Genomic DNA, 13,333 nt, shown 5'->3' on the forward strand with positions numbered 1-13,333 from the left:
AAACATTTAAAAATGTTTCGCTTTCCGTTTGCCTTTTGAAAAGCACCCTGGGACCTCAAGTGACAAAGGTGAGCCTTCTCCACGTGAAGAACTCACAATGTTCCTCCTGGTCCAATTCACAGCCTATTTATGTAACAAGACAGAAGAGGATTTTTCGTTTTATCCCTTTCTATTTGGCTTTCCCTAAAGTCTTCATTTTTAAAAAGAAAGAAAACGGGCCTTGAAGTCCTTGTCAGAATATTCACACCACAACTGTATCGATGCACAATCGATGGGCTCTATTGGGTCTTGTCCATCTTGATGGTCCTCCATTTTCTCTTCCTAGAGGGGTGGGCAACCTTGGCTCTTTTATGACTTGTGGACTTCAACTCCCAGAATTCCTGAGCCAGCCATGCTGGCTCAGGAATTCTGGGAGTTGAAGTCCACGAGTCAAAGAGCCAAGATTTCCTACCCCTGTATCTAGATCTTCATGATCTAATAAGAAATACAAGCTGAAGTATTCTACCATTGCTTGTTGTTTTCTTACATATTACTCAGTTTACTCTGATATTTCTGAGCTAAGCTTATCTTGTGTTCAAGCTAAATGGGAATGTTATTATTTGCTCTGACTAATTTCAAACCTCAGAACATAATTTGGTCCTAAAATTAATCAAAGGGCTGGGCTGTCCTAGAACTCCTGGCTAATGATGACACAGACGTGATTGAATCAGAACTCTAAATGTCTGTCTTCCATATTGTCTTGAACCCCAGCCATTTCAGAGGAGTCTGTTACTTTGCCTGTAATCTTACAGAAAAATACAAATAGAAACAACTTTTTTAGGGCAAATGACCAGATTTCTTTATCCATTGCTATGTGCTGACAGATAGACTCATTTAAGCCAGCTGAAGATAAATGGAATAATTCTTATTTATCTGTAACCTTTTGTAGTTTAAATCCAGACTTTATAGTTAATTAGTCATTTCTTAAAAGCCCTTTGTGACTTGGGCTTGTCTAAGACACTGTGTTTCCCCTATATTTTTGCTCATTTGACCTGGACCACCGGCTCCACTTCCATTATGAGATTTAATGGAAAAGGGAACCCTGGTATTGGGAGAACTAACTTCCTTTGGAACAAGTTGCCCCCTCCCCATCCCCAGACCCCAAGGCAATTGGAGTTTTTCCATGGCTTGCAAAACTTTACTGGAGGCCTCTGGAAATTGATCACTGCAAAATTCCCACCCACCCCAAATCAGGTATTGTTAATGTCCGTTTTATTACAAAAAGTATTATTTAGTTGTATTATTTTTTATTAACTGGTTTTCTCTGTTCAATAAATTTATGTAGCAGCCCATCTCATGTCCATGACTGCAGCTGACCATTAAAACAGAATAAAAACCAAGCAATAATTATAAACGTATTTTATATTCTAGGAGACTTGAGGTACACCTTTCCTAGTGGTAATTTAGTACAGGAGCACTTCTATGAGGTTCAGATAGAATCAGATGTAAAGGAGATGCACCTCCCTCTGATAAAAAGGGAGAATAAAAAATAAGGATTTATTACTCTTTATATCTCTTAGATTTTCCAAGCTTGCATAAAATATACCTTGCAGCTTTTCCCCAGGATAGTCTTTACTTGCTACAGGACAAAAGTAAGAAAAACAATAGTACTTTAGCCAAATTCCAATTCAGATCGGAGAAATCCTTGTATTCTTTCTTTTGCAGCAGTTTTCTCATAGTTTCTTCTTGAAATTTAGTTCACAGATTGTGGTGCTTAATGGAGGTAATGGTGTGCGCTGCTCAGAGCTCTTGAAAAAAAAAAAATCTAAATGGAAATGCAGTACATTCTCAAGGGAAAATACTGCACGTGAAATAGGACGAAGTGCCTGCATGTTAACTGGAGTCTTGCTTTGTTTACCCCAAGGCACTTAAAGGTTTATGCATTATATTTGTAATACTTTCTGATAAACCTCAGATTGAAGTTCCAGTAAAATAACTTTATATTCCCAAGGCTGTCTAAGCTTTTGGCACGTAACAGCCGTAATGCATGCCTTCCAGTAATGAAAAAAGCACATTTCTCTTATACTCAAAGCAAATCTAAATGTGGTTGCAAATCTTTGCACAAATGAAAAAGCTGCTTGGAAGCTTCAAAATATTGTGCATATAATCAACATGGAATAAAAATACTGAACGTATCATGATACCAAGGGCAAAGTGCCAGCCAAAAATAGAAGGTACAAAGATCTGGAAGTACAATCGTTAATGTATCTGGGAGATTTAAAAGGTCTTCATCTAGCTCTGAAAAGATGATAACCTAATGGGAGAACATTATTCAAATCAGAATTATCACTGCAAAGGCTTTTATCTCTAGGGATCTGCAGGCGAGGTATGTTTCTCCTGCTTTGCTCTAGAAGGCTTACTATGTGGTGGAAGTGCAGATTATGTGGTGGAAGTGCAAATGGGGGTGCAAATAGGTATATAATAATTGAATTTCCTCTAAGCAAAATTGGCAAAATGTTGCAGGGATAGGTTTTAGTGGATTCTGAAAAAGGAAAAGTGGCATGATTGGTGAATGGACTAAGCCATAACTTGGACCTGGAATAAGTATGGTGCAGAGCAGGTTTAGAAGAAGAAACATCATCCCCCTTGTTTGCATCATTGTAGAGTAATTTCTGTCTCTCCACAATTCTTAAGGAATGATCTTTCTTTTTTCTCTGCCATATTGATATTTCTCCTGTTTTTCTCCCTGATTTCTCACGTAGGGCAGGAAAGAGAGAAGTTATCAAATTTAGCTTGATCAAATGTCTATTCTGTGTACTTTTCATTCATACCCAGTGCCTCCTCGTTGGGCATCTATGCCATCTGATCAGTCCTGTCTGGCCCCTGCTTGCAATTATCTTTCATAAGTATTTGTTTTTCTATACAAGTATTGCAGAGAATAGAGTCATAGAATCATAGGGCTGCAAAAGGCCGTGGAGGTCTGGTAGTCCAATTCAAGGCAGAAGATCTAACTGAAGCCCAGACAAATGGTTGTTCAATCTTTTCTTGAAAACTTCCCGCAACGGAGCACCCACAACCCTTGAGAGGCAAGCTGTTTCACTGATTATTATTCACAGTTTCAGAAAGTTTCTCCTTAGTTCCAGGTGGGATCATCCTCTGATGAGCTTCTACCCATTGCTTCTTGTCCTGCCCTAAGGTGCTTTGGAGAATAAGTGGATCACCTTCTCCTTGCGACCACCTCTCTAGCACTGGAAGACAGCTATCCTGGGTCACCTTATAGGGGACATGAATGGCATAAAAAGATAATAAAAATAAATAAATCATGTCACCCCTAATCCTTCTCTTCATTAGGCTAGACATACCTACGTCTCTCAATTATTCATCATATGATTTAGCCTCTAGATTCCTTATCATCTGTGTTGCTCTTCTCTGCACTCTTTTCTAAGCCCTCGGTGTCTTTTTTGCATCATGACAACCAGAACTAGAAGCGGTTTTCCAAGTGTGGCCTCACTAGTGCAGTATGGAGCGGTACTATCACTTCTTGCGATCTTGACGCAATCTCTCTGTTGATGCAACCTAGCACTGCATTGGTTTTTTTTTTTTATCAGCTGCAGCACACTTCTGGTTCATATTTCAGTGGTGGTCCACTAGGACATTTAGATCCCTCTCACATTTACTGTATATGCCAGCATAAAAGGTGACCCGGCGTATAAGATGACCCCCGTCTTCAGCGCCGAGTCGCATGCCTAGAAAGTTGTCTTATACGCCGGAAACTACTGTTATTTCCGGCGTATAAGACGACCCGGCGTATAAGATGACCCCCGACTTCAGCGGCGATTTTAACTCTTGAGAAAGTCGTCTTATACGCCGGAAAGTACGGTACTACTGTTGAGCCTGGTGCTGTCTATTCTACACCGATGCACTTGGTTTTTCCTGCCTTAAGTGCAGGGTATTACTTTTCTCCGACTAAACTGCATCTTGTTGGATAGGACCTGATGCTTAAGTCTGTCAAGATGCAAATTTGATGAGTTCCCCTTCCATCCTTTCATCTAGCTTATTTATGAAGATGTTGGAACATCACTGGGCCCAAGATAGAACCTTGAGTTACCTCACTGCATGCTTCCCTCCATGTAAATATAGTTCCATTAAGGACTAAACGCTAAGTGCAGTTAGTCAGTCAGTTGCGAATCCATCTGATGGTGGCACTATCTATCCCACATTGTTCTATCTTACCAAAAAGTAGGCTGTGGTCTACTTTGTCAAATGCCTTACCTGAAGTCCATATTCATAGCATTTCTCTGATCCATTAATTTACTTACTTTATCAAAAGAAGCATGATCTGTTTTTAACAAACTCACGTTGGTTTCTAGTGATTGTTTTGTTCACTTCTAGGAGCTCACACATTTGCAGCTTGATTATCTTTTCTAGGATTTTTGCAGGCGTTGATGGTAAGCCGGATCCATTTTCCTCCATCTTGAAGATTGGAATCATATAGCTCTTTTCCAGTTCTGCAGTTCCCCCTTGGCTCAGGAGCTCTGAAAGAATTTGTTCAGTGGTTCTGAGATCACATGTTCCAGCTTTTTCAATATCCTGGGTTATAAACTATCTGATCCCAGTGTTTTGAATTTGTCATAGCGGATAGGTGGGTTTTTTTATTTATTTGTGTTCCTGTTCTGTCTCCCATTGTATTGCTTTCGATATTTTTTTTTCTTTTGAGTAAAGACAGAGGCAAAGAAGGAATTCAGCAGATCCGCTTCCTCCCTCCTGCCCATCATCTTCTTGCCAGCTAGTGAACATCATTTCCTTAAATTCTTCTTGTTCCTTACATATTGAAATAAACTTTTTTTGTTATTTTCAGCATGTGTTGTAAGTCTTAGTTCATTCTGAGCCTTAGCCTTCTTGACTGCATCTCTGCGAATTCAGGCTATTTGCTGGCATTTTGTCTTAGTGATATCTCTCCGTTTCCATTTTTTATACTTGTCCTTCTTACCCCTCAGTTTGTCAGAGAGCTCTTTGTGCAATCATGCTGGTCTCATCTAGTGTCTTTTCTTTTTCTGTGGTATTGTTTTGTCTGGGCCTTTAGTATTTTTTTTCCCAGAGTTTCCCCTGCATCCAGATCTGTTTTTCCTTCTAGGATTTCCATCCATGGAATCCTTCCTAATCTTTGTCTTTGTTTGTTGAAGTCAGCTCCTTTGAAGTCTAAAACACTAGTCTAACTTTGTTCAATTGCCAGTGTCTACATTGTAGAGAATTCTAATATGATATGGTCACTTTCCTCCAAAGCTCCTACATTTACTCCTTCAGTCATTTCATCTCTATTAGTTAGGATTAAGTTCAGTATAGCTGACCTTTTAGTTCCCACCTCCACCCATTGGGTGTCAAAAGTTGTCAACTTAGGCACATCAGAAACTCACTGCAGAGTTTGTTTTACAGTTGATGTCAGAATAGTTAAACTCCCCCATTACTACAGTGGTGTATTTCCTGCACACCTCAACTATCCATTAGTAAAATTAGTTAAAATTAGCAATAACTATTTTATTACCGAAGAGGAGTGGCTAAATGTAAAATGCTTAACGGATCTTTTGCACATGGTCTCCTGTGCTTTCTAGATTTGTGTATGGGTTTGGGCTTATCTTGGAATTATAGAACAAAGCTATTTATCATTACAGACACCTTCTCAATCATTGTAGTAATGAAACTACCTCATTTGAGTGAGAAGATACATGATTGCTGTCAGGAACTAGTCACTTGAAAGTAGAAGAGTCAAAATTCCGTAGGTCAAATATTTGTGTTCATGAATCAATACAATAAAAACGTGCTTCTAGGTAGATGTTGAATAAAATACTTTTTGATGGACATTGTATCATCTTAATAATTTGTAGGTAAGCAACTCTACCCACAATTGGACACAGTTTGAAAAATAATGGTCCTCTGGTTTCAGTCTCTCCTGCGTCCCACTGGCTACATCGTTTGCCATTTTGCTATGCTTGGAATTTTCTATATCCGGGAGGTTTCTCGTACTATTATATAACTGCTGGCTTTCATGAGCTCATTTATTTGTGGCATTCAGTTCCTTTCTTAAAGGAAGGTGATTGGCAGCCGAGCTCTGCTGATGCATAAGTGCCAACATTTCCTTTGCTTCTCTTCTCATCTCTTCTTTCCTTCTCTTTCCTCCTTTGAATGGTGTGCCCAGAAAAGGAAGTCAAGCTCCAGCGTACATTTGATGGTGAGCTCCTGCCATAAACTGCCTGTAACCCTGTTTAACCACCATTCTCATGCCATGCACGTCCAGCTTGTGCTCATCACCTCACATAGCATGTCTGGGCAAGGGGAGGTGGTTGGTTGAATGGAGAGACATCTTGCACTTCAAAAAGCTCACGTTCCCACAAAAAGTGGGTGCTGAGTAAGAAACAAGTCTCCCACATGCTATTACACTATTTGCTCTTTGGGGTCAAGAAGCCATGGCCTCTAGTCTAGACTCTTCCAGGGGCATGGAATCTTGGCTGTTTTGTGGCAGAAATCCTGTCAATGGGGCAGTGCTTGTGGAAAAATCCTTATTGATAAATAGCCCTGCTCCAGTTTGAACAGTCTTTTTTGGTATGTGGGTGTAGCACTATTGGAAGTGCGCAGCTACCATCCACTACTCTTCCAAGAATTTTAAGCAAACCTCTTGTGGAATTCAACCATGCTCATATCTCTCTTCTTCTTCCCCTTCAAATTTCAAAATTACAAGGTTGGCATTAATGCCAACGTTAGTTGGCATTAATCAGAGTTCATCATTCTTCCCATTCATTTTTTTCCTATATATGAATGTGTATTTTCCCTGGGATGTGTTGGATAATGTAATACGATCAGATGTGAAGAGACAAATCCATTTGTGAGGCTGAAGCCCTTGTCTCTTTAAGGCTCAGTTTGAATGAAATCAACATGTGCTAGTTGAGTATTTTGGATCCTTGCAAGATAGCAGGTATTTTAAAAGCAAGCCACATCGAACACTGGACTATTTCAAGAGAAAATCATTCTCAATCATTCATCCAGCTGTACTTAGTGATGGCAAAGCAAAGTACCTTTAACAGATAACAGATTATTTTGTGTGATCTTGTTACGTGATTATTTTAATCTCCCTTTTTTCCCCTCATGCACCTGTCTGATATATCAGAAACATCCAATATGTCTGGTATGACAGTACTTGACATTGAAGCATAAATGACATGTTGGGTTAGCACAGGGGTAGGCAACCTTGGCTCTTTTATGACTCGTGGACTTCAACTCCCAGAATTCCTGAGCCAGCATGGCTCAGCTTGGAAACCGCTCCCTTTCCCCTCAGCACGGCTGGCTCAGGAATTCTGGGAGTTGAAGTCCACGAGTCATAAAAGAGCCAAGGTTGCCTATTCCTGGGTTAGCACTTATCTGGACACCCTCTTAGCAGAAAGGCAAAACAGGGGACAATATTATAATTCCTGACTGGCCTTTACTTTAGAGCATGGGTGTCATACTCACCACATCATGTGACATGTCGCGATGTATCACGACTTTTTTCACATTGCCGGAGCTGAGGTGGGCGTGGCCTCTGCATGATGCAAACGGCCCACGGGCCAGCAGTTTGACACCCCTGCTTTAGAGATTCAATCCTTAAGAATGGCTGGATGTCTGAAATCCTGGATGTCTTTATTCTAAGAAGTGCTAATATTTTTTTTCTCTCTTTCAACATTGGAGTAGGAAAAAAAATCTGGCTAAAGGTAAATTCAAGAATGAAAACACACACCATTTTAAAGGAATTAGTATTATAAAGTTCAAAATGAGAGCTAGAGCATTAGAATGCAAACTATTTCATTAGGAAAGAGTCTGGTAGCGCATTGTCAGGCTAACCATTTTTAGGAGCTGCTTATGCCTTAAGTAAAATTATTAATTTCAGAAATGCTACCAAAATCTGAATTTTGGTTGTATCCTTCTTCCCTAGTATTGTATTGTGAATCCCATCTTAACTCAACTATTTAATATTATACTACACTTGCTGCCTTTTGTCAGTTTTCAATGCCTAGTTATATAGCAATTAAGTGATAACTGTTATTCAAAAAATATGGCCACAAAATCAAGCCACAGTAGTCCTTCCAGAGTCCAGCGCAGCCAATAACATCAAAACATATGCAACTAGCAAAGGGAGAAACTGGTTGCTGTTTTTATTTCCAGGTTTAAATGGTTGAATGAGCTCTTTGAGCATGCACACTTACCTTTGATCAAGGTTAATAGCAAAAAACTTGAAATCTTACCTTTCATCCTTCACCTCTTAGGGGCACTTTCCAAAGGAATACACCTGCTTTGGTTTTAGCGTTTGTTCTGCAGCCATCAGCAGTAGAACGTCTAGGTGGTTCTCCAGATCTGGAAGACTGAATCTGAAATCAGTGGCTCCAAAATATGCATTAAAGTTATTGTGTGGTGGCCCATATTCCATTGATAGTTGGCAAAGAGATTATTGGCTATGTCCTTCCTAATCCTTGGCCCGATGCATAATAAGCTCAACTCTTGTCTATATATGTAATTCCTTCATAAAAGAATTCCAGAATTGGATGTGGGTTCCTTTTGGGACATCAGAGGATTCTGCTCCTTTTAAAAAAAAAAAAAAAGATTACTAACCATATTTGTAACTTGGAGCTAATAAACAGCTGAATGGCCTCCCAGCAACTTGTCTTTCAGGCTCTGAGTCTTTTTATTTATTTATTTATTTATGAATCTAATTTATATAGTCTTCCATCTCATAAGCCTGCGACTCTGGGCCTCACAACAAAACTAAACATTAAAGAAGATGATTTTCTACATCTGGCAGGGGATTCTAATTGAACAACCCATGACATGGCATTTCAGGGCAAGATTTGAAGGCACTATGTGTCCACTATAAGCAAATGTTCCAGTATCTCAGGGGCTGCTCCAAAGAAGAGGCAGTCAAGCTATTCCCCAAAGCGCCTGAGGGCAGGACAAGAAGCAACGGATGGAAACTAATCAAGGAGAGAAGCAACCTGGAACTAAGGAGAAACTTCCTGACAGTTAGAACAATTAACCAGTGGAACAACCTGCCTCCAGAAGTGGTGAATGCTCCAACACTGGAAGTTTTTAAGAAGAGACTGGACAGCCATTTGTCTGAAATGGTATAGCGTTTCCTGCCTGAGCAGGGGGTTGGACTAGATGACCTCCAATATCCCTTCCATCATCATCATCATCATCATTATTATTATTATTATTATTATTTTACTAGCCCAAGGCTTGATCAAATACTGAGCATTTACTCCCCATCTGTTTATAGAGAGGTGGTACTATCCTGAACTGCATTCATGTGCCCTTTTCTTTGTCAAGGTTTATTAATGGCTTGTTTTGCTAAATGCTTGACAGAGAAAATGGGCAGCATATTTTGTGTTCCTTTTATTGACACTAACTAAATCTGGTCCATATTGTTAGAAACTGCCCATGATAAACATACTTCACAAGGCAGAATGTTATATCCTTTCCCACCAGATCTTTCTAACAGGACAGTGGAATAGAGAACAAATGACATAAATATTGGTGGCACACATAATTCTTGACTCACAGTAACAGTGCAATCTTGGTAGAAATACAGCCACCAAAAGTATATTGCATTGTGCACCGTACGTTGCATCATGCTACCTAGTTTTGTAATGAAATGTCTGCAAGAAAACAACCAAGCTCAGAGAGTATTGAGGACCCCACAAAAGTATCTTCTATCACATTTTGTAAGATTTATTCCATCTGGTAGCAGTGAATCATAGCGGCATCAGCTTTAACAGTTGAGCTGTTCAGATGCAGTCCTGGCCATATTTTTAATCTTTTAGTGACAGCTCACCAATAAAGTGCATTTGGGAGACCTTGATGAGTTGATGCAGCTGAGCACTGCAGGCTTTAAAGGGTTAAAATGCTTAGGCCTTAAGATTAATAAATAAATAAATAAATAAATAAATAAATAAAAATTTAATAAATAAATTAAGTTCTACTAGCTTCATACAGGGATAATCACATTTCACACTGTCTACTTTGTGTTTCAACTAAAACTTTGAAGGCAGAAAAGGCATGCATTTAGATGAAAAGAATTCTATGTCCAGAAATTTGTTTTTTGAGTACCAGAAATGAATAGAATTCATAGCCATTCTGACTGGAGCTCTCAAAAGGTTTTGACAAGCTGTTCATTACATATTTGGGGTACATTGAAACCTACTTTTTCCTGTTAAATATTTGGGTGACAGAATAATTTGCCAATCTATTGCAAATCATTGAGAGCAGGGGTGTCATGTTTGTTCAAATGAAAGCCTGAATATTTTCATAACCAACATGAAAGCAAGATAGTTTCTTCATACCAACAGACTCTGCTCAGTCTAGTCCAGGGGTAGGCAACCTTGGCTCTTTTATGACTTGTGGACTTCCAACTCCCAGAATTCCTGAGCCAGCACGGCTCAGCATGGAAACCTCTCCATTTCTCCTCAGCATGGCTGGCTCAGGAATTCTGGGAGTTGAAGTCCACAAGTCATAAAAGAACCAAAGTTGCCTACCCCTGAACTAGGATACAAAGCAGTCAGGCATCAGTTTCAGCCCTGTGCTGTTGGCATTACTGCCTAGCATTCATGTTTCCATTTGCTGTATAGGTGGCCCTTGACTTACAAGCACAATTGAGCCCTAAATTTCCGTTGCTAAGCAACCCAGTTATAAAATGGGTTTCCCCCCATTTTATGACCTTACTTGCCCCTGTTGTTCAGTGGCAGTTGTTAAGTTAGTAACATGATGGTTAAACAAATCTAGCTTCACCCATTGACTTCGCTTGTCAAAAAGTCACAGAAGGTGATCCCCAGGACATTGCAGCCATCATAAATATGAGTCAGTCGCCAAGCATCTGAATTTTGATCACATGACCATGGGGATGCTGCAGCAGTCATAAGACTTACATCATCATCATCATCATCATCATAAAGTTGGAAGAGACCTTGGAGGTCATCGAGTCCAACCCCCTGCTCAGGCAGGAAACCCTATACCATTTCGAACAAATGACTGTCCAGTCTCTTCTTAAAAACTTCCAGTGTTGGAGCATTCACCGCTTCTGGAGGCAGGTTGTTCCACTGATTAATTGTTCTCACTGTCAGGAATTTTCTCCTTAGTTCTAGGTTGCTTCTCTCCTTGATTAGTTTCCATCCGTTGCTTCTTGTCCTGCCTTCAGGCGCTTTGGAGAATAGTTTGACTCCCTCTTCTTTGGGGCAGCCCTTGAGGTATTGGAAGACTGCTATTATGTCCCCCCTCGGCCTTCTCTTCGTTAAACTAGACATACCCAATTCCAACAACCGTTCCTCATATGTTTTAGCCTCCAGTCCCCTAATCATCTTTGTTGTTCTTCTCTGTACTCTTTCTAGAGTCTCAGCATCTTTTTTACATCGTGGTGACCAAAACTGGATGCAGCATTCCAAGTGTGGCCTTATCAAGGCATTGTAAAGTGGTATTAATACTTTACGTGATCTTGCTTCTATCCCTCTGTTAATGGAACCCAGCACCATGTTGGCTTTTTTGGCAGCTGCAGCACACTGCTGGCTCCTGTTTAAGGGATTGTCCACTAGGACTCCGAGATCCCTCTCACAATTACTACTATCTAAACCTGTTACTCGCCTTGAGATTGATTCCTCTTCTTGTCTGCCGCTGTTTGAGGGTTATCTGAGAGTTGCTTCAACGACAGATGGCTGTCCTGCCACATTTCTGCTCTAACCAATATATAAATATTTTCTTTTATGGGATTTGGATGGAGTACTAATGGAAGCATTTGTGCTGCCTTCTTTTACTTATATTTAATACTGTTGCCTAATGTTAAACTTAATTGTATCCCACATTTCAATTCATGCAGGTTTACGAGGGAGGAAAAGGCTCTGGAAACAGCAGAGCTTGCATCCATGTAGATACCCATAGTGCTTGATATGGTGCAAAGTCAGTTAGGTTTCCCCAGGTAAACGTACCCGAAGTATTCAACATTTCCAATCATTCCTTGTAGTTTTTCTTTCAAGCTCCTTACCATCTTAGCATCTCCCATCTGGGCTCAACTATTTTATAGGTATAGTGGGACCAATGCAGAATAGAGACTTCTTAAACCCTGTTTTGCATGCAGTCGTGCTTTTTAAACATCCAAGCTTACTTTGATATTTTTTTCTCTTTTTACATTTGATTTTCCAACACTTTAAGCCAAGAAATGGAGGATGCTACTTTATCTAGGTTTATTTATTTATTTATTTATTTATGAGACTTATATACCGCTTTAAGTGCAAGCACTTTCTAAGCGGTGTACACCAGTAAGCAATGTATATATATATATATATTTTACATTGCCCCCAACAATCTGGGTCCTCATTTTACCTACCCCGGAAGGATGGAAGGCTGAGTCAACCTTGAGCCGGTGAGATTTGAACCGCTGACCTTCTGAACACAGTCAGCTAAAGTGGCCTGCAGTACTGCACTCTAACTGCTGAGCCACCTCGGCTCTTAGGTTAGAGAAGGAAGAGGGGGGCCTTTTAGCCAAATCAGCTAAGGACAAGAGATGCTAGGTTAGATTGCAGAATTTTATTTTGGATAGAGCAGGGGTAGGCAACCTTGGCTCTTTTAATGACTCGTGGACTTCAACTCCCAGAATTCCTGAGCCAGCATGGTTCAGCTTGGCAACCTCTCCCTTTCCCCTCAGCATGGCTGGCTCAGGAATTCTGGGAGTTGAAGTCCATAAGTCATAAAACAGCCAAGGTTGCCTACCCCTGGGATAGCACATAAAGGGATATAGGATGTTTGTGTTCATGGACACATTCTTTCCTTCATTCCTTCTGACTCCCTTTTAGACCAGTTTGGAGGTAGGCAACGTAGCTCACTCATCATATGAAAACTTGCCACGGGGATCATTCTCATCTAGATCTCTTCGGTCCCTCCCATACTTCAAAGGTTCCCCTGAATGCAGGCAGAAAAAATTGGATCTCCTTTGTATATCTATGCCAGGAATTCTGACACATTGTGATGCCACAACTTCAAGTGATACATGAATTTGTATGAATTTTATCCTTACTCGTGGTTAATGTTGGGGGGGGGGGAATAAAAATGCCATTTGCTTTTAAGAATTACATTTGAATTTGTTAGTGAAACGAAGCTGGAACTTTGAGTTTATGAAACAAAACTCTTAGAAATACGACTAAAATAACAAAGTTTGCTAAGGTACATTTCTGCAGACATTCCAAAGACAACCGATGCATTATCATTTACCATTTCAGCAGAGTCGGAGAGGATATTTTCACAAGAAGCTGAATACAGCAATCTGTAGTTAATGTCCAATCCAATCTTTTGT

At 40.1% G+C, this 13,333-nt stretch overlaps 1 protein-coding gene across 18 annotated transcripts in view; it reads left to right on the forward strand.

Annotated features, from left to right (window-relative positions):
* Positions 1-13,333, forward strand: part of CAMK2G (calcium/calmodulin dependent protein kinase II gamma) — a 194,778-nt gene that overhangs the window by 153,025 nt on the left and 28,420 nt on the right. For 10 of the 18 annotated variants that reach the window (XM_039359979.1, XM_039359978.1, XM_039359977.1 and 7 more), the window contains one exon: positions 6,173-6,205. The exons of the other annotated variants lie outside the window; for them this stretch is intronic. In XM_039359979.1, coding sequence (XP_039215913.1) covers positions 6,173-6,205 — 33 coding nt within the window. The remainder of the gene's footprint in view (positions 1-6,172; positions 6,206-13,333) is intronic. 18 annotated transcript variants of the gene reach the window in all.

Source organism: Crotalus tigris, unplaced genomic scaffold (genome assembly GCF_016545835.1).
Source record: "Crotalus tigris isolate CLP2741 ecotype Arizona unplaced genomic scaffold, ASM1654583v1 scf7180000019147.1630427, whole genome shotgun sequence".
Lineage (NCBI taxonomy): Eukaryota > Metazoa > Chordata > Lepidosauria > Squamata > Viperidae > Crotalus > Crotalus tigris.